The 21,584-nt window shown below is 40.3% G+C and overlaps 1 protein-coding gene across 1 annotated transcript in view; it reads right to left on the bottom strand.

The window, feature by feature from the left end:
* The window catches only part of zgc:92606 (uncharacterized protein LOC100000242 homolog), a 30,605-nt gene extending 9,443 nt beyond the window's left edge, over positions 1-21,162 (bottom strand). Inside the window, exons 1-4 of the mRNA XM_060921622.1 lie at positions 20,947-21,162; positions 8,730-8,819; positions 8,554-8,632; positions 1,067-1,185 (exon numbers count right to left, since the gene is read on the bottom strand). Of these exons, the coding sequence (XP_060777605.1) occupies positions 1,067-1,185; positions 8,554-8,632; positions 8,730-8,819 (288 nt within the window). The 5' untranslated portion in view covers positions 20,947-21,162. The remainder of the gene's footprint in view (positions 1-1,066; positions 1,186-8,553; positions 8,633-8,729; positions 8,820-20,946) is intronic.
* Positions 21,163-21,584: the final 422 nt, after the last annotated feature.

Below are 21,584 nucleotides of genomic sequence, written 5' to 3'. Positions count from 1 at the left end.
AAAGTTCTGTTTTGTTACATAATGTTCAGAAGATGCTGCATAAAATTTATGCAGATAGGATATTTATGCCATAAATATCCTGTTTTGTTACATCTGGAAACTATGTTGTTGTGTTGTGAATAGAGTGAATAAATGCCATAATGCAATTTAAAATGCAGTTTCTGCTGTTTCTATCAAATTGCACCCTAGCCTCCAGATCGGGTGGGGGGTGGGGGTCCTCAGGGTCGATCAAAAATATGCAGGGGGTCCAGGACCCCAAAAAGGTTGAGAACCACTGCCCTATATAGTGAATAGGGAGCGATTTCGGACACAGGGAAAACTTCCGGCTTGATTACGTCAGCATTTGAAAGAGGGCGCGCATGTCTTTTGACAACTTTGGCAGATGTTGGTGACTTTGATTTCCGCTGTACGTTTTACTTCCGTCCTAAGAAGTCTCGCACAGGTCTCGGCGAATCTCGTTTACGGCCGTTGCTTTGACATACGGACTGATATATTACATAGCATATTTCGAACACTCATAACTCGCTATAGCAGCGACAAAATAGCTCTCAAAAATGCATTTCTATATTTTATAAAATGAGATAAATAGAATTTTGATCAGGGTGGCACGGTGGTGTAGTGGTTAGCGCTGTCACCTCACAGCAAGAAGGTCCTGGGTTCGAGCCCCATGGCCGGCGAGGGCCTTTCTGTGTGGAGTTTGCATGTTCTCCCCGTGGGTTTCCTCCGGGTGCTCCGGTTTCCCCCACAGTCCAAAGACATGCAGGTTAGGTTAACTGGTGACTCTAAATTGACCGTAGGTGTGAATGTGAATGGTTGTCTGTGTCTATGTGTCAGCCCTGTGATGACCTGGCGACTTGTCCAGGGTGTACCCCGCCTTTCACCCGTAGTCAGCTGGGATAGGCTCCAGCTTGCCTGCGACCCTGTAGAACAGGATAAAGCGGCTAGAGATAATGAGAATGAGATGAGATGAGAATTTTGATCATAAAAAAAAGTTTGCCTTCAGTTCCCCTTTAACTTAAATTTAAAATGTATTAAAAGGTATTTGGAAAGTGTGTGTAAGTAATACCTCATACACAACAGAAAGCGGGCAGCTGGAAGGAGGAAGGGAATTGTTCACAAAAAAGAAGAGAGCTTCTTCTGGCCTCATGGATATTCGCTGTCTGATCAGGAAGCACAGCTGGCCAACTGGGAGAGAAAGATACAAACAGTCTGTTATTCACAGAACAGGGCAGAAAGGGCTTTATGAAAAGAAAGAGTGTTCAAAAAGATAAAAATCAATGTCTGTTCTTTGTGGCCTATTACTCAAGAATTCAAATTAAGCATTCACAAAGACCGCAATAATGTGCGCACAGACCCAAAGAGAACCAAACATCAAAACAACATGTACTGGTTAAATGGAACTAACACAAGCGGTGTAAGTGATAAAGACTGCTGGACAAAAACAACCACCTTATGCTGACCATTTTAGCCTTTAAAGTAAGAAGGAACAAGAAGAAAACTAGGGGACAATGATATATTGATGTCCGTACAGGATTTTACACTGCCTGTAAAATGCCTGCCTGATTTTACACTATGAAGGGAAGAGACCCGACAATATGGAAATTAATTCCGGGTGACAGAAAGTTTAGCACGCTCCGGATCTAGAGCTCTCCGAGAAATATGGAAATTACCCCTGAGCAGGAAAAGTAGCACGAGTACAAGTCACTCAAAAATGTGCCAGAAGTTCAGTCTTTTTATGACTCTATATTGATTTGTGCAGATGTTTTGAACTTTCCGATGTTAACAGACACTTCCTGGTAGCTCCACCCCTTCCCCCAATCTCCCCCACTTTCTAAAAACGTAAATGGAAAAGACTTCAATTTCATTAATCTGAAATAAAATCTATGTAAATCAGGGCATGGATATTACCTGAAAGGCTGGTTTGAGTATTTCAGAAACTGCTGATCTCCTGGGATTTTCACACAAAACCACAAAATAGTCTCTAGAGTTTACACAGAATGGCACAGGGGAAGAAAATAAAATAAAATGAAATAAAAACACTGAGTGAGCGACAGTTCTGTGGGTGGAAACACCTCGTTCATAAGAAAGGCCAGATGAAATTGGTTCGAGCTGCCAGGGATGATATATAATCACTCTTTATAACCGTGGTGAACAGAAAAGCATCACAGAATAGGGTTGCCACCATTCAGAAATGAAAATAAGGGACGCCCACCACGGCTCCTTGGGGCCATGACCACCACGGGCACGACTCCCATGGGGTGGGGTGCCCGCAGCAGTGGTAGGTTTTATTTTGTAGGTGTTTTAGTGCAGCAAGGAGTAACAAGAAGTACACTTGGAAAAAGAAGTGAGGGAAATCTGTTGACTGTTAAAATCTGGTCTACTCCACAGACAAGAGAAACACAACAGTTCCTGATGAACTCAGGACTGTTGAGGGAAGGAGTAATGTTTTGCACTTTCTTGTTTTCTGCATGGCGGCACGGTGGTGTAGTGGTTAGCGCTGTCGCCTCACAGCAAGAAGGTCCTGGGTTCGAGCCCCGGGGCCGGCGAGGGCCTTTCTGTGTGGAGTTTGCATGTTCTCCCCGTGTCCGCGTGGGTTTCCTCCGGGTGCTCCGGTTTCCCCCACAGTCCAAAGACATGCAGGTTAGGTTAACTGGTGACTCTAAATTGACCGTAGGTGTGAATGTGAGTGTGAATGGTTGTCTGTGTCTATGTGTCAGCCCTGTGATGACCTGGCGACTTGTCCAGGGTGTACCCCGCCTTTCGCCCGTAGTCAGCTGGGATAGGCTCCAGCTTGCCTGCGACCCTGTAGAAGGATAAAGCGGCTAGAGATAATGTGATGTGATGTGTTTTCTGCATTCTTGAATAAGCAGACTGTTTGTTGTGTTTTTGTTCTCTTTTTTCCTCTCTAAGTAAAAATGTCCCCAAGATTCACAAAGAGAGTCCCTACACCAAGAACAGTTATGCACTTACATTTACAGTGATATTAAAGGGCTGATGACACGAACATGACTCTATGCAATTTCTTAAATAAACTATACAACATGGCAAACATGTTAGATTTATGTTATAATTACGTGAAAAGAAGCTGTTGTTACGCGAATATCCAACTTTTAAATGCACAGCGCAAGAAAACTGGGTCCGTGGCTCGCGGCCATGTTGTGACGTCAGCGGAAGAACACGCTGCGGTTCACTGGCTGTTCTACTCTGGTTCTACTCAATGGAAATGGCGCATGAAAACGCCGGTGAACTCTCTAGTGCTAGCTCTTCCTCTTCTGGGAGTCTAGAATTGTGTTGATCTCTTCCGAATAGAATCTATGATAGTCTACCCTCTTTACCCTTTGCCTCTCGTTGCTAGGCGGCAGTTACATGAAAGCCGCAAGCTTTCACAAGCAAATACATGACTGATATCACGCCGACTTTAGGATTACATTTATGATCATCATGTAGAATCTATAGCTCTATGTACCTTTATCTTATGTCGTTTCTCAACACATGTTCTGACAGGAGGACTGTCTTTGGATCCGGCATAGCTACTAGTAGACCCCCTCCGGAATACTGGCAGTGTTGCCAGATTGGGAGGAATCCCGCCCAGTTGAGCAGTTTCAAGTGCATTTTGGTGGGTTTTGAACATATTTTGGGCTGGAAAACTTCAGCAGTATCTGGCAACAGATACTGCTGACGTTTTCCAGCCCAAAATATGTTCAAAACCCACCAAAATGCACTTGAAACTGCCCAACTGGGCGGGAAACCTCCCAATCTGGCAACACTGTGTAGGCACTGCTGATGGTAGTAACACACGTTTGTGCTGAACTGAACACCCAAGAGATTCTTTTAAGCTGGGAAGGGTGTCAAAACAATCCAAATCGAAGTGTTCAGAGCACAGGACGGATGTTGGTGAGGGCTCCCACTTGTCACGAGTGCGCCTGACTTGCTTCACCCACTTCGCATGCAGCTCGGGATCTCTGGGAAACTTGAATAAACTTACCCCATCCTTGTAGGTTTTGGAGCAAAAGCCGGCAACACAACGCGAAGGCATAATAACTAATATATATATTATATATATATATATATATATATATATATATATATATATATATAAATAAAATAATGTATAATAATAATATTAATAATGACAAACTGAACACCTGTCGCATCAACAACAAACTGGTAAGTTAGGAGGAAGGTTCTTTCGCTGACGTCATATAGCTCCTCCTCCTCTTTCGTCTCCTGGGTGCTGCAGCCCTGTCAAATTTGCCCAAATAGCCGCGTTTTTTATCATAACTTGTAAAATAGGCGCCTTCGTGAATTAATATATGGATCATCGGGAATTACTTTTTATGTTATAAAACATCGCCAAAGATGTCAAAAATGTGTCATCAGCACTTTAAGTTCTCAATATATTTAGATTATATTTTAAAAGTTCATTGTTGCCCACTTGTACATTATACATTTTTACAGCATTGGCAATGAAGCATTTCAAGCTTTAAGTATGAGTAATTGCTTTCTTGATCACCCCTTTACTAAAAACACCTACAAAATAAAAAACATACCAATGCTGCAGGCACCCCACCCCATGGGAGTCGTGCCCGTGGTGGTCATGGCCCCAAGGAGCCATGGTGGGCGTCCCTTATTTTCATTTCTGAATGGTGGCAGCCCTAGTACTAACCACTGCACTGCCCACACTCTCACACACACACACACACACACACACACACACGGTTTCCCTATCACATTTTAACATCCACTCGCCCCTACACTGTAACACTGGCTATAGCTTATTACTTCTGATCACCATTAGTGCCTTAATTATCATATACACTACTGATTCTTATTTGTATACATTGTATCGCCATTTATATTGAATTATTCCTTGGCTGCTATTGTTGCTATATCTGATCAGTATTAGTTTGCCAATTCCTGTCAGCTATTTCAATAAATGGTATCTTTGGAATAAACTGTGTCCTGTTTATTGGTACAATATTCACTGAGTGCCAACCTCTGCCAAAGAAAGTATTCTAATTGCCTTCACCCATTTGGTTGTTATATGAATGTTATAGATCTAGAGTAAATGTATTACATTAGAGTTACAATACTCAATAAACTATAGCAACATCACCAACAAGTTATTCCAGTGATTTTAACAGTTTAGCTATAAACTATTAGACACTTGAATTAATGATTAATTAATTTATGAGACTGATTCCTTTTTATATGAGATTGATTTGATAAGCCCATTGCACCTACAACACAAACAACCATTCACACTCACACCTACGGTCAATTTAGAGTCACCAATTAACCTGCATGTCTTTGGACTGTGGGGGAAACTGGAGCACCCAGAGGAAACCCATGCGGACACGGGGAGAACATGCAAACTCCGCACAGAAAGACCTTCGCCAGCCACTGGGCCCGAACCCAGGAGGCGACAGTGCCAACCACTACACCACCGTGCCGCCCGGGCACAAAATAATGGAAAAAAAAATGTGACTGAAAATTATCACAACAGCTCTTTTGGTTTTTGGACAAAAAAAAAAAAAAGGGGTAAAGATTTGGATCCAAAATATTAAACAGGCCTCCAACGAAGTCTCAAATCTACCTCTTACAAAGAATGTTAATGATGAAAGTGTTTAAAAATGTTGTTTTGTTTTGGGTTGTTTTGTTTTTGATTGGCACCCTCCTGCTTAATAAAGAAAATGGCAGACTTCTGGACATTAGGCAGCCAATTGGTAAAAGTATTACATCGCTATTGCAATGTTATCGTTAGCTCTAAAAGCACAGACAGCTTCGTTGCAAGCTTTCTCTTGGAATAAAATGTTTATATACTTCAATATGCTTCCGCAGGTCGGACGGTGAGTTTTGTAGGCTGTGATGTGGTTCGTTTTCAGCAAACAAAGCAAACATTTAAAACGAAGCGTATCTTTAACCCTTTCAGAAAACTGAAACATGGGTTCGAGGTATGGCCATGAGTGTGTGCGTTCCCCAGAAGACCCGCCTCCTTCCATTCTGCCATAAACTGATCGTGTTAAATAATACTGTTGAGAAATCATTGATCTTGATTTTATCCAGTCTATGGACGTGACCTGACCCTAGTGATTACTGACAGGCTGTCTCAGTGTCAACTGCGAAAAAATCAATTACGTTTTAGAAAGGAAAAGAAAACTAGATAGAACTCGACGCCAACGGTGTCGATGGGGGTGCCTCCGCCTGGTAGACTACACACCTTATTAAGTTGTGATTTGGGGATGGACATTTGACCTCACAGTAATCTTGACCTGGTGAAATTACTTGTATTAGCCTTGGAGATATTGTGTTCACAAGGTTTTCAGACAGACATTTGACCTCACGATGACCTTGACCTTAGACCTTTTGATCTCAAAATCTAATCAGTTCATCTTTGTCCCAAAGCGCACAAATGGTGAAAGTTTGGTGAAATTCCTTTCATTAGCCTTTGAGATATTGCGTTCACATGGTTTCGGGACAGACGCACGCACGGACGCACGCACGGACAGATGGACAACCCAAAAACATAATGCCTCCTGCACCTTACGGTGGCGGAGGCATACAAAACATCCACTTTCAAAGCTGCTTCACAGTAATGAGTAACGAGGACCTTGATAGAAATGTAATGGAGTGGGGGCGTCGTGGCTCAGGTGGATAAGGCGCCACACCATAAATCTGGGGACCAGGGTTCGATTCCGACCCGAGGTAATTTCCCGATCCCTCCCCGTCTCTCTCCCTCTCCTGCTCATTTCCTGTCTCTACACTGTCCTATCCAATAAAGGTGAAAAAAGCCCAAAAAATATCTTTAAGAAAAAAAATGTAGTGGAGTGAAAAGTATGATATTTGTCTTTCAAATGTAGTGAAGTTAAAGTCATAAGTTTCCAAAAAAAAAAAAACTCAAGTAAAGTACAGATACTCAAAAACTGTACTTAAGTACAGAACTCAAGTAAATGTACTTCAATACTGTCCACCTCTGGCCTGAACACAAACAATAGCTGAAAATCGCTGACAACTAAAATTATCAACATACAATCAATGAGAAAAACAAAGAGACATAATCAAAAAAAATTGCTGGCTTATTTAAATGAGAGCAGAGTTAACACTATAAATTATTACATTTCTACTATTATACACTCACCGGCCACTTTAATAGGAACCTGTTCTTGATTCTAAGATTCCTGTTCTTGGCTGGCAGGAGTGGAACCCAAAGTGGTCTTCGGCTGTTGCATGCAGAGATGCTTTGTAAAGAGTTACTATGTCCTTCCTGGCAGCTCGAACCATGAATCTGGCCATTTTCCTCTGGCCTGTCTTATCAACAAGGCGTTTGTTTCCACCCACAGAACTGTCAATGCTCACTCAGTGTTTTTTGTTTTTCACACCATTCTGTGTAAACTCTAGAGACTGTTGTGTGTGAAAGCCCCAGGAGATCAGCAGTTTCTGAAATACTCAAACCAGTCCATCTGGCTCAAACCAACACCCACAGTGGCCACAGTGAAAGAAAGTCCCACTTTGAGATCACAATTTTTCCCATTCTGATGTCTGAAGTGAACGTTAACTGAAGCTCTTGATTTGTATCTGTATGATCTGATGCATTGTGCTCCTGTTGAGGGATTGGCTGATTAGAGAACTGCATTAAACAGCAGGTGGATGGGTGTACCTAATAAAGTGGCCAGTGAGTGTATATTACTTTTCCAATGATCAAATTACCTTCAATTTAAAATATTTTTCATTGCTTCTCTTTTGATCAAACATTTGTTACTTTCACCCCTTTATGTCTCACCTTGCATATTAAAGGAGAACTGAAGGCAAATTTTTTATTATCAAAATTCTACTAATTTAATTTTATTAAATATAGGAATGCATTTTTGAGAGCTATTTTGTCGCTGCTATAGCGAGTTATGAGTGTTTGAAATATGCTCTGTAATATATCAGTCCATATGTCAACACAATGGCCGTAAACAAGATTCATTGAGACCTGTGCGAGACATCGTAGGACGGAAGTAAAACGTACAGCGGAAACCAAAGTCGCCGACATCTGACAACGTTGTCAAAAGACGTGCACGCCGTCTTTCAAATGCTGATGCAATCAAGCCGGAAGTTTGTTTTGATAGCAATCAGGAAAGTTTGAAAAAAGTAGGCAGTAATCGTCATTTAAATTCGTTTTTGTGCAATATTTCGTTTGGAAAACAGTTTTCAAAATGGCGGCACGGACACCTGGCTGACACTTGACGCTTCGAAGTCTCGCACAAGTCTCGTGAAGATCGCGCGGATGAGCGACGCCTGCCGTGGACCAAACGAACTAAATTCAACACGGCTAAAAACCAAATAGGCCGATAAGTATAATATTTAATTGCAATTAGTTGCCAATACAAGTCACGATATAAGGTTACTAAAACCGTAATTTAATTACAGGTTAATTAAGAAATAAAGCAAGTTTAAAAATGACTTCAGTTTTTAATTAATTTTATGGTATAAAGACATAACTAAACCCATTTTTGACAATGAACTTTTGATATATTCTCCCCTCATATAAACCGTGAAAGACACACTCACCTGTCAGGTCTGAGGGAACGAGGTATTTCTTTTTGTCAAGTTCAGGAGCACGTGATCTACCATTTCTCTCTACAATGATCTAATAATAAAAGAAATAATGAAACCCATAAATAAAACCCTGAAGCCATCATTCTCAAGCCGTCAAATCATTGTTGTTTCTGACATGACACACTAACCGGAATTTTGTCAGGATGTTTGGCACGAACTCGCTCCCCCTCCAATCTCCTGACCTCGAACGGAACACTGCGCTGGTACTGGCTGCTCATCTGAGGACCACAAACATACACAGTACAGAAATATTAATGGGGAGATGTAGATTAAATCAAGAACACAGTGGATGACTGCTCATTAAATCAGTCGAGGGAAAAAGAACAAACCCACAATGACTGCTGTTATGTGTTTAAACTCTCACTGAAATTTCTCTGCTATTTTTGTGTACATTTGTATAGGTAGAGACTCTGAAATAGGTTGTGTATGGTGTGAATCAAAGGAAGTCAAGTCAGATTTACAACCCCAATTCCAAAAAAGTTAGAACACTGTGTAAAACATAAATAAAAACAGAATGCAAATCATGCAAACCCTATATTTCCAGGTATTTTTAAAAGTCAGCATCTGTGATGGTATGCGGGTGCATTAATGCACATGACATGGGTAGCTTGTACATCTGGGAAGGCATCATTAATGCTGAATGATTTATACACGTTTCAGAGCAACATGCTGCCGTCCAGACAAAATCTTTTTTAGGGAAGGCCTTCCTTCTTTCAGCAAGACGATGCCAAACTGCTTTCTGCACATATTAAAACTGCATGGCTCCATAGTAAAAGAGTCCGGGTGCTAAACTGGCCTGCCTGCAGTCCAGACCTGTCTGCCATTTCAAACATATGGCGCATTATGAAGCACAAAATAAGATAAAAAGAGACCCCGAACTGTTGAGCAACTGAAATTGTATATCGGACAAGAATGAGAACATTTCTCTTTCAAAACTACAGCAATTGGTCTCCTCAGTTCCCAAACATTTACAGAGTGTTGTTAAAAGTCGAGGTGATGCAACACCATGGTAAACACGCCCCTGTACCAACTTTTTTGAAGCGTGTTGCTGACATCAAATTCAAAATGAGCATATATTTTTCAAAAAACAATAAAATTTCTCATTTTCAGCATTTGATCTGTTGCCCCTGTATTACTTTCAATGAAATATAGGGTTTCCATTCGCATTCACTGCTTCAGATGTGTTAAATGCAGAGGAGGAATTTTGCTGTGCTTGTGTGTACATGTGACAAAAAAATAAAGGCTTGTTCTTCTTAATTTATCCACAAATGTATTTATTCTGCTTGAAAATTGTTCAGCAAACCAGCAACCAGATTTGGGGCACTACAACATTCCTGAATTATTTAATATTTGGGACTTCTAAATACACCAGAGATGCAAAAGGCTTACAAAAGTACAGATGCCTACCAATATTTCAAGCCAGGTTTCATGCCAGAACGTTATGGGAAATTCCCAGTAAAGAAAAAATACCTTATTATGACAAAGGTAAAGCTCAAACGTGGACTTCTAATAGTAAAAAAACAAGCCAGGGCTGAGATCTAGCATATTTTATGGTGTGAGTCTACATTATCAATACATAAACATACTGCTAGTCGAGCCAGCTCAGCTGGATAAATAAATACGCAGTTACGATTATATCATATGAAAAAGTCCCCATAACTCCATACTTGCTACTGTAGAGTCAAGCCCATGCATTCTAAGGCTAAGATAGCTAACCACGAGTGAGAATGACTGTGTTATCTGTCTAGAAAAGTGACATAAGCTTGCTTTATCTTGCAGTTGAACGCAATAGTCAGGCTTTCAGTTTCTTTTCCGCTGGCGGGAAAACGGAGCCCGCCATGTTTGCCCACACCGACTTGTTTTGGTTAAAAGTAGGTCAAAACACGCCTCACAGTGGTCACATGATGTTGCTGCTCACTTACTTCAGCAATTTTCAGAATCGTAAAATACAGAACGCATTTTATCTCGGCAAAACAGTGACGCACAGGATACACGGTGTGTGTGCAGCAGTGAAATATCTTGAAACTCCAACAGCTATAGACATAGAACATTTTGCCCAGAATTCAACTTTGTAGTCAGAACCTTGAAGTAAAGAGACAAAAGTAGAAATGTAAATATAATAAAAAATATCAAGAAATATAAAATATACAGTTAGAAAAGCAATAAACATATTTGGGAGAGTATGTGCAATGGATTACTTAAATGACCAAGCCAGGCTTCTAGTACTCGAGTCTGACTCGTGCCCTAATTTTAAGGACTCATGACTCAACTTGGACTTGAGCACTGATGACTCGGACTCGTGCATTAACTGCATTCGGACTTGTAAATTGGAGACGAGGACTCTGATTCTTTTCTTTATTTTTTATAACATGCCGTAATAATTTGGCATAAGATATTTATATCTACATTAATTTTGTACTAACTTCATGCAAGAGTGTCACACCTGTGTGCCTTGGCACATGCATCAAACAGACACTTGGGCGCGCTCCGGACAGCGCGTGTGCCAAGCAGACTCTCGTAAACGATTTGCACCTGCACAGGATTAAGGCGCAATCAGCACGCCAATATAAAAATTGTGAAAAACACACTTACTTTGCGAAGTATTGAGTTGCGTTGCTGACACATTACCAAGCCTTATTTCCTTGTTTGGGTTCCTGATCCCCGATTTCCTGTCTCTCGTCTCACCAAGTCTACAATAGCCTGTTTGTGCCTCACTCGACCTATCGCCCGTTTCACCGTTTTACAATTTTGCCTGCCATTCTGGATTGTTTACCCTCTTCACTTGTATTAATAAAACACACCACCTGCACTTACATCCGTCTCCCAACCATCTCTGACAGAATACTTCACACTCCCTGACAAAGAGAAGCGCATTCACCTGTTCATATGTCATGTTCAGGAACAAACTAATGTTAATGGCGCTAAAACAGCCACCGTCAAATGGTGCGGTTGGAGTCTTGTTCTCAGACTCGACTCAGATCAATCATGGACTCGACTTGAAATTTTTTTAAAAGACTCGGACTTGAGCACTGGGGACTCGAGACTGGACGTTTAGTGACTCGACTACAACACTGGAACAAGCTGTACAGTATGTGCTGGAAGGTGCAATAAAAAGTCACAAAATGAAGATGGCGTCACATATCATGAAATGTGCAAAGAGCAATCCAGAGAGGAAGTGCATTAAATGTAATGCACTGGAAGTGTGTGGGATTGGGGATTGTGGAGAGAGTCAGTGGAGGTCTCTGACCTTACTAATGAGGCCAAGTGAAGTGGGGAAACATCTGGCCTCATGGCGTGAGGTTTTGGCCCTAACGGACCGCAAGCTCCTGCCAGAAGGGAGTACTTGCAGCACTTCTCTGTGGTACACTGTTCTGAAGACACAGGACTGCCATTTAAAAAAAAAAATCTGCCTAGGAATAAGAAAGTAAACACTGAAAAAGAATAAGGAACTGCATCAAAGATAAAAGAATAGGAAAATACATAAAAATAAAACAGTAAGAAAATAAATGCTTTTCTTTATTGTTTTTTCATTTGCTTGAGCGTCCAATAAACTGGCTTTAGGCGGGCCTTCCTGCCCAGGCTGAGCAGTCAGTTCCTGCCAGGGCTCGACACTAACTTTTAAATCCACTTGCCCTGTGGGACAAGTGGGGGTAAATTTCCACTTTCCCCTCCAATATTATCACTTGCCCCCTACTTTGCGAGTACTATTTTTTTTTTTAGGAAAACCATAGAATAGTTGTGAATTGCAACATAAAATGAAGATCACACACTGAGTTGAAGTTTGCTTATTGATTAAGTTTATTATTCAGTTTGGTTATTGGTTACTTTACTTGTAATGGACAACAACAATTTTATCCAAAATAGGTTTTCCTGCCTTAGTCGATTTATTTCCATTTCACATGCATGCAGCTGTTGTAAAGTTCCATGTGTTTGTGTAGAACTCTCTCAGACTGTAGATTCATTACTCGATAATGTAGAGATCATAAAATAGACATCTATAACAAAGTTTGTATGAAGAAAACAATAGGGTGCCAAGACTTTTGAACAGTGCTGTGTGTTTGAGAATATTTATATATCTTTTTTTTTTTGTGATATCATCCACCTCTAGGTTTAAAAATGATAATGTTCGAGTTCAAAATTATTGTTTAATGAGATTCTTAAGCAAATTCTTCCATCCTCACTTCCGACTGTTTTTGTAAAATACATTTTAAATACAATCGTGAATTTCTCTGGAATTTTCAGGCTGAGCTCCTCTCGTCGTATTCTTTAACCACTCATTTCCTCGTTGTTCTTGAAGCATTTGCTTCTATTTGTTAACATTTTTCTTGATAGCGGGGAGACGGTAATGCCTGTGGTTGTTTTATACAGAGACAGTAATGCCTGTGGGTGTTTTATACAGACCTGGCAACCTGTAACTGAATCAGTGCAGCCGGTCTGTCAGGACACAGCACATTTTTTGGTTTTTTGTTTTGTTTTTTTAAATAAACCTAGAGGTGGATTATATTTAAAAAAAAAAAAAAAAGATATATACATTTTTGCATAGGACTGTGTTCCTCTGATAACAGAAACAAAGCTCCAGCTCTCTCTGCTCTTAATCTGTTCTTTCAGGATTTATCGCACATGTCGCTCTTTGCTGTTTTTTCTTATGCCCAAGTTGTTTGAAACCAATCGGTGTTTTCTGTGTCAAATAAGGAAGCAGCTTCACCTCTAAAAAAAAATCAAACACTTTCATGAAGGAGCTAACTCGAATGCGAGCAGAAAAAAATAAAACGAGATTCTTAAGCAAATTCTTCCATCCTCACTTCCGACTGTTTTTGTAAAATACATTTTAAATACAATCGTGAATTTCTCTGGAATTTTCAGGCTGAGCTCCTCTCGTCATACTCTTTAACCACTCATTTCCTCGTTGTTCTTGAAGCATTTGCTTCTATTTGTTAACATTTTTCTTGATAGCAGGGAGACAGTAATGCCTTTTATCCATTTCTCTGTTTGGAGAAGCAAAAACAGCGCAAAAATTAACCATATTGAAGACAGATTAAGTCTTGCTTGCATGAAAGATGGTGTCTGTCTGACCTCAGCTGTAATTATCACGTGATGCATGACGTCATGCACCAGGGGTTTATAAACAGTACGCGCACCATACTACAACAGCGGGGGGATATAAAATAACTTGCAAAGCAGTTAATAAAACTGAGACTAAGAAAACAGCCAAGACATAATGGCGGATATGTAGTGAGGGACGCTTTTAGGAACTGAAATAAAAAGAAGACCAAAAAGCCTAATTTTTGTGGTGCTAGATCGTAATATATGCTCATTCCAACTTGCCAGGTCGGGCATGTCGGGGACATATCCCACTTGCCTGAATGTGTATTTCACTTCCCTGGCGCAAATCCTACACAGGATCCTGTAGGATCCTGGAGGATCCTGTAGGATCCTGGTAGGATCTTGGTAGGATCCTGGTAGGATCTTATTTAGGAATGGGATCCTGAATAGGATCCTACATAGGAACAGGATCCTATTTAAGATCCTGAATAGGATCCTATGTAGAAATAGGATCCTGCACAGGATTACATTCCTATTTAAGATCCTAAGTAGAAATAGGATCCTATATAAGATCCTGTGCAGGATCCTAAATAGGATCCTAGAAGGAGCCAAAATCTTGGCAGTGACAGAATCTTGAACAGGATCCTGTATAAGATCTTGAAAAAGTATCAGGATCCTGTAAAAGATCCTAAGTAGGATCCTGAATAAGATCCTAGCTCATATGCTTCAGGATCCTAAGTAGGATCTTGTAGGATCTTAAACAAGATCTTGAGTAGGATCCCGAATGAGATCCTAACTCGAATGCTTCAGGATCCTGAATAGGATCTTGTAGGATCTTAAACAAGATCTTGAACAGAATCCTGAATAAGATCCTAACTCAATTGCAGCAGGATCCTGTGTAGGATCTTGTAGGATCTTAAACAAGATCTTGAACAGGATCCTGGGTATGTTCTTGTAGGATCTTAACAAGATCCTAAGTAGGATCCTGAATAAGATCCTAACTGGATACCAACAGGATCCTGAGTAGGTTCTTGCCGAACGAATTCCCAATACTCTGATTCAGCAAATTCAGGGTAGCATGGAAACAAGGCTTGCTAGCCCTAAATTCTTGAATAGATAGTGCATTTAAAGTTTTTTTGCGAGGTTTTTTTAAACTTAAATAAATATCCTTCTGTACAAGAGCAGAAGAGGGCTCACACATACTATATGTGATTTAGGGTTTAAATATAGCTAAATACCTTTATTTCAACAAACCATAATAATGTGAATATGGAAGACAATTTTAACTATTCCATGATAATATTTCAGAGTTACAGTTTTCATTAGTTTGCTTGAATAAAGTTATAAAGAGCAGTGTTCCATATTTATTCAACTATGAAACCTAGTACAATCAACAGCATGTTTGGTTGAAAAATAACCTTCATAATAATGTGATTCATCTAAAAGTATGCATATACCTGGGTCACAGCTGATTCTTTATGAAAATGAATGCAAGCACCCTGTTAAATGTTGATTAAAACAATAATGGCTATTCAGAACACCATTTGAATAGGCTTAACTTGTTTAACCTTTTCTACCAAAAAAGAAGTCAGGTCTTACAATATGGTTAATTAATCATGTTGATAACTCTTCAAGGTGGAAGAAACATAGCCATCAATACCATCAACATCATCCTGGTACACACATACAAGTTTGGCTTCTATAGCAGAACATTTGATGAGTTTCAGCCTTCTGGTGAAGCATACACTGATAAAGTCCTGACCCAGAATACCAGATGCCCAAAACTCATGTATTATGGGATCTCTTGGGGGACAAACCCTGGTGCAAATCCTGGCCAGGATCCTACCAGGATCCTAGCAGGATCTTACCAGGATCCTAACCAGGATCTTGTACAGAATCTGAAATATAATCCTAAAGGATCCTATTCAAGATCCTACAGGATCATGTACAAGATCCTGTAGGATCCTGTTCAAGATCCTGTAGGATCCTGTACAAGATCCTGTAGGACTTGGGTGGCCAACCCGCGGCTCGCGAGCCGCATGCGGCTCTTTGCCCGGTGTCATGCGGCTCTTACGTTCATATCGAAGTTTGTGTATGTGTTTTTTGTTTTTATGTGCGTGTGCGCTTTGCTTGAGTTCAGTATGGTATTTTCGTCAAATGCATCTTCGCTTTGCTTGGGTATATTACGGTATTTTCAGGTCATGTCAAATGCACATGTGCGTGAGATAATCGCTAAGATTTTGGGCAAGGTGTATCTTGTGTCAAGTAGCCTCTCAAAATGGCAATGAAAAAATGCACAGCAAAACGAAAATATGAAGATGAACATAGGACATTTTTAACAGAGTGGGAGAGTTTATACTTTTTTGTTGAACGTAATGGCAAGCCATTCTGCCTTATATATCAGTCGTCATTAGCTCATTTCAAAGCAACATGCATAGTAAAGTGCACACAATATTGATTGCTGTAAATGACTGGCCTGTGGTATTAGTACTGACTGAAGGAGTAAATTTCTGTCATGGTGGCGTGTGACATTTACTATTAATCTGGCTGAGCAGAGGTGTGTGTGTGAGAGAGAGGGAGAGAGAGAGAGAGAGAGAGAGAGAGAGAGAGAGAGAGAGAAAGGGATGAGTGATGTTCGTGTGCCCATGTGTATGATGTGGCTCTTTGCGGTAACACAGTAAAAAATGTGGCTCTTGGTCTCCAACTGGTTGGCCACCCCTGCTGTAGGATATTGTAGGATCCTTCACAAAATCCTGTAGGATCTTACCAGGATCCTAACCAGGATCTTGTACAAGATCCTGGTTAGGATCCTAAAGGATCTTGTCCAAGATCCTACAGGATCCTGTACAAGATCCTGTAGGATCTTGGACAAGATCCTTTAGGATTATATTTCAGATCCTGTACAAGATCCTGGTTAGGATCCTGGTAAGATCCTGCTAGGATCCTGGCCAGGATTTGCACCAGGGTTGTCCCGGGCAATCGGGCAGTCCTTAATGTCGAGCCCTGCCTGCACGCAAGAATTCAACTTTACGCAGTGTGAAGGTGGCAACAGTTTGAATCGGAAATGGAAGGAGAGAAATTGCTTCCTCTGTGTACGCTGGCCATTATCTGGTCTTATTCTTTTACAATTTTAGTCTTTTTATGGCACTCCTATGACAGTGCTCCATTCCCCCCACATTAATTTATTATATGGACGCTCATTTGAGGACACAATGTCATCCATTATGAAATTACAATGAAAATAATTCATAGAATTTACCTGATTTAAATGTGTACATTGGTTGTTTGTGAATAAACTGAGCTGCGTTTACAGTTTGTTTTCATCCAGACAGTACAATTTGATAAAGTCATGGAATAAAAGAAAAATTTTTATTAAGCGCTCACCTGAGCTGAAGGTTGAACCAGCACTCTTCAAGTTCTGGGGTGGTAACACTACCGACTACGCTACACAGTGATTTACACAAGAGTAAATAATGAATAAGACCAGATAATAAGACCAGATAATAGCCAGCGTACACATAAAGGAAGCAAATCCTCTTCTTCCCTCCCCGATTCCAACTGCTACCACATTCACACTGTACAAAGCAGGATTCATGTGTGCAGGAACTGACTGTTCAGCCTGGACAGGAAGGCCCGCCCACAGCCAGGTGACTGACAGTTTGGCCACTGGAGCAACCGAAAAAGCAATATAGAAAAAGCATTTATTTTCTTATTGGGTTTTTTTCCCCCTTATTTCTGCAGTTATTTTCCTTTTCTTTTGACTTATTTTCTTATTGTGGTTATTTTCCTCTTATTTTATTTCTGCATTTATTTTCATATCCTTATTTTTATTAATTTTTTTTATTTTTCAACATTTATTTTCTTATTCTTTTGCAGATTTATTTTATGGCATATTTTAAGTCAAAATTAATAAAGGAAAATAACTGCACAAATAAGAAAATAAATAAATTAAAAACAATAAAGAAAAGCACTAATTTTCTTACTGTTTTTATTTCTGCAGTTATTTTCCTTTTCTTTTCACTTATTTTCATATTTTATTCTTCCCTATTATTTTGTTTTTTAAATTTATGAATTTATTTTTCATATTCTTTCATTTTTATTAATTTTCTTATTCTTTGGCAGATTTATTTATGGCATATTTTAAGTTTTTAAAAAAAGAAGAAAATAACTGCAGAAATAAGAAAATAAATAAAAAAGGAAAAAAATAAAGAAAAGCACTAATTTTCTTATCGTTTTTATTATTGCAGTTATTTTCCTTTTCTTTTATTTTGACTTATTTTCATATTTTATTTCCATTTTTCCCTATTAGTTTATGAGTTTTTTTATTTCTGAATTTATTTTTCATATTCTTTCATTTTTATTCATTTTCTTATGCTTTTTCAATCTATTTTCTTATTCTTTGGCAGATCTATTCTTTTTTCACGCCACTCCTGTGATTCCATACACTGTCGTGCATTTTTATAAAGAAAATCAGTCATTTCGTTCATCTTGAAGCTTCTTCTGAAGGAGACCAGCCTTCACATGCTTCTGTCTCTGAATACAAAATCAGTCTTGATCATGATTTATCTTTTTTTTTTTAAAAGGTGTATGGGCGGCACGGTGGTGTAGTGGTTAGCGCTGTCGCCTCACAGCAAGAAGGTCCGGGTTCGAGCCCCGTGGCCGGCGAGGGCCTTTCTGTGTGGAGTTTGCATGTTCTCCCCGTGTCCGCGTGGGTTTCCTCCGGGTGCTCCGGTTTCCCCCACAGTCCAAAGACATGCAGGTTAGGTTAACTGGTGACTCTAAATTGACCGTAGGTGTGAATGTGAGTGTGAATGGTTGTCTGTGTCTATGTGTCAGCCCTGTGATGACCTGGCGACTTGTCCAGGGTGTACCCCGCCTTTCGCCCGTAGTCAGCTGGGATAGGCTCCAGCTTGCCTGCGACCCTGTAGAACAGGATAAAGCGGCTAGAGATAATGAGATGAAAAAAAAGGTGTCTTATTTTACGTCAGCATGTAAAAGTCTATTATTTTCTTTCACAACCTTTCACTAACTATTTCTTCCATTTTTCTACTGACATGAATACAGAAGCCATACACGTTGAAAACTGATATACAGTATAAACGAAGACTTTTGCATTGAGTTGTAACCGAAACACTTTTCAGGTTTACCTTTTAAAACTTATTCTATGGTCTCAAGTTTGGTTTGTGTATTTAAGCAGAGGAAACATACAAATGACCAGAATACTGTTATTTTAAAGCAGAGTTTAAGTGTTAGCACAGTCGCCTCACATCAAGAAGGTCCTGGGTTCGAACCCAGAAAGGCCCTCGCCGGCCACTGTGTAGAGTTTGCATGTTCTCCCCGTGTCCGTGTGGGTTTCCTCCGGGTGCTCCGGTTTCCCCCACAGTCCAAAGACATGCGGTTAGGTTAATATGGGACGGCCTTGGCTGGGTGCCCTTGAGCGAGGCACCGAACTCCCAACTGCTCCCCAGGCACTGTTAGTGTGGCTGCCCACTGCTCTGGGTATGTGCGTGTGCTCATTACTCACGTGTTGCTTCGGATAGGTTAAGGTACATTCCACCGAATGGGTGCCATTTGCTTGTTGTACCACTCCCAAATTAAACTTAATTTGTTATATCTTTTCAACACTGATTTATAATAACACACATATTTAACTATTCAAAAGGCTCAGGCTACGTTATTTATTTTTTTACAAGGTTTGGAAGTCAAAGATGGCTGCATTTTTTTCAGTCCTGTTACGAAAACTCAAGTGACATCTGAAAGTAACAGGACTGAGTTTTTAGCCTAGGATTAGCTAATATATGGAATTAAGCCACATGGCGTCATTGCTAATAGCATGACCACACTTGGCACATTCTAGTGATTTACCAAAAATCTGTATTTTTAAAATAAACAAATATCATCTAAGAAATAATTTAAGTAACAGGACAGTATGTTGACATTGACCTTATCAGTCAAAGTTAAAAAATCATCAAATATACAGAAAAGTAAATGAGAGAACTAACTTTTGGCCTTCCCATGGCCTTCAGAAGACACAACTGATGTAACTTCCTGTTGAGCATGTGATTTATGGAATGTTCCAAATTTGTCAGATGGGGTAATATGTTTGGGTAACAGGACTGAGTGAAAACTCAGGGACACGACTAAAATGTGTATTTTAACTAAGATATTGTGGATTTCTTATGAAAAAAATATATATTTAAACCATGGATAGGATATGGAGTCACACAACAGTTCCTTCTGAAGGAAGGGGCGGCACGGTGGTGTAGTGGTTAGCGCTGTCGCCTCACAGCAAGATGGTCCGGGTTTGAGCCCCGTGGCCGGCGAGGGCCTTTCTGTGCGGAGTTTGCATGTTCTCCCCGTGTCCGCGTGGGTTTCCTCCGGGTGCTCCGGTTTCCCCCACAGTCCAAAGACATGCAGGTTAGGTTAACTGGTGACTCTAAATTGACCGTAGGTGTGAATGTGAGTGTGAATGGTTGTCTGTGTCTATGTGTCAGCCCTGTGATGACCTGGCGACTTGTCCAGGGTGTACCCCGCCTTTCGCCCATAGTCAGCTGGGATAGGCTCCAGCTTGCCTGTAGAAGGATAAAGCGGCTACAGATGATGAGATGAGATGAGATTTCATAGTTAGGTATAAAGTTTGAGTGCAGGACAGGTAACACATGCTATTTTTCAGTGTTTTAGGTAGTTTTTATTAATCCTTAGAATTATATATCTTAAATTTGAAATCAGATCAATGTGCAGGACATTCTGCGTAATAAGGAAATGTATTTTAAAGTAAATTTTTATGTGCATTTATACATATAATTTTCTAGGGACGGAAATGGCACCGATTCGGTGGAATGGCTCTTAAGCGCAGAGAGGAAATTTCACAAGTGTGTGATGAATAAAAGTTGTGCTTTCTTTTCCTTCTTAGATAGACTCCATCACTGACTGGGTGAGTTTTATTGGATCTACTTCAAGACACTAAAGGAAAAACAGCTTGGTGTGTAAATGTGTACTGTAAATGCACAGGCTTTCAAGCTTGGCATTAAAATTTCCTTGTAGGAATGTCAGCTTGCCTCTCTTCCTTCCTATCCAGGTGTGTTATTTACAATTCCTATTAATTATCATTCATTAATGATGTGATTAGACTAGCTGTCAGGCTGGACTGTCAGTCATGTGCCTGCTGGACTAGATCACATGATGTTTCCTAATGTCAGAGCAAATGGAATAAAATGTGCCATGTCATTTCAGAAAAGAAGTCAAATGATCTTTATAATCAGCTCTGCAGCACATCTGGAGAGAAATGACAAAACAACCCACCTTTAATTTCCCCAACAGAGGAATCGAACTAAAAACCTCCCGTTGCAGCGCCAACAAAACAAAAGATGGTAGACTCCTGAAATGGAGGACTCCAATTTTTTTTTTTCAGAGACTTGCCCGTTTAATAAATAAACAAACAAAATGTCGACGATCCACTACCAACACCCAGCAGCCCGGCTGAGAGCGCTCTCACTGTCACCAAGGGCTGAAAACAATTCTGTCCATTGACAGCAAGGCTGTGGGCGGGGTTCTCTTTGTTTACTGTTCTTTCATTGGACAAGACGCCTTGTCGCTCAACCTTTGTCTGGGTCGAGCGAGCCAATCAGAATGAGGAAAACCGAGCTCGGTGCTGTGACTACGTGTCCGACGTGTTCCTGCTGATGTTCTCTTCTGCACCCTGAGGTTGTTGTTGAACTGTTGGGACTCCTGTGGAACAGCCCTGTCACCTGGGAGCTTTCAAACGGATTTTCTCAGTCTTTTAGTTTGCTGAAAACTGTAATGGGGACATTGGAGAAAAAAAAACAATTAATATTGGAGAAAGCATAATATGATTTATCCCCTGTTAATAAGAATCAGTTTTAGTTTACATTTGAAGGGTTAACTAATAGGGCAGTGCAGTGGTTAGTACGGTCACCTCA

The sequence above is a fragment of the Neoarius graeffei genome, chromosome 5 (genome assembly GCF_027579695.1).
Source record: "Neoarius graeffei isolate fNeoGra1 chromosome 5, fNeoGra1.pri, whole genome shotgun sequence".
Lineage (NCBI taxonomy): Eukaryota > Metazoa > Chordata > Actinopteri > Siluriformes > Ariidae > Neoarius > Neoarius graeffei.
The sequence above is the reverse complement of the archived record's forward strand: the minus strand, read 5'-3'. Positions and strand labels throughout refer to the sequence as shown.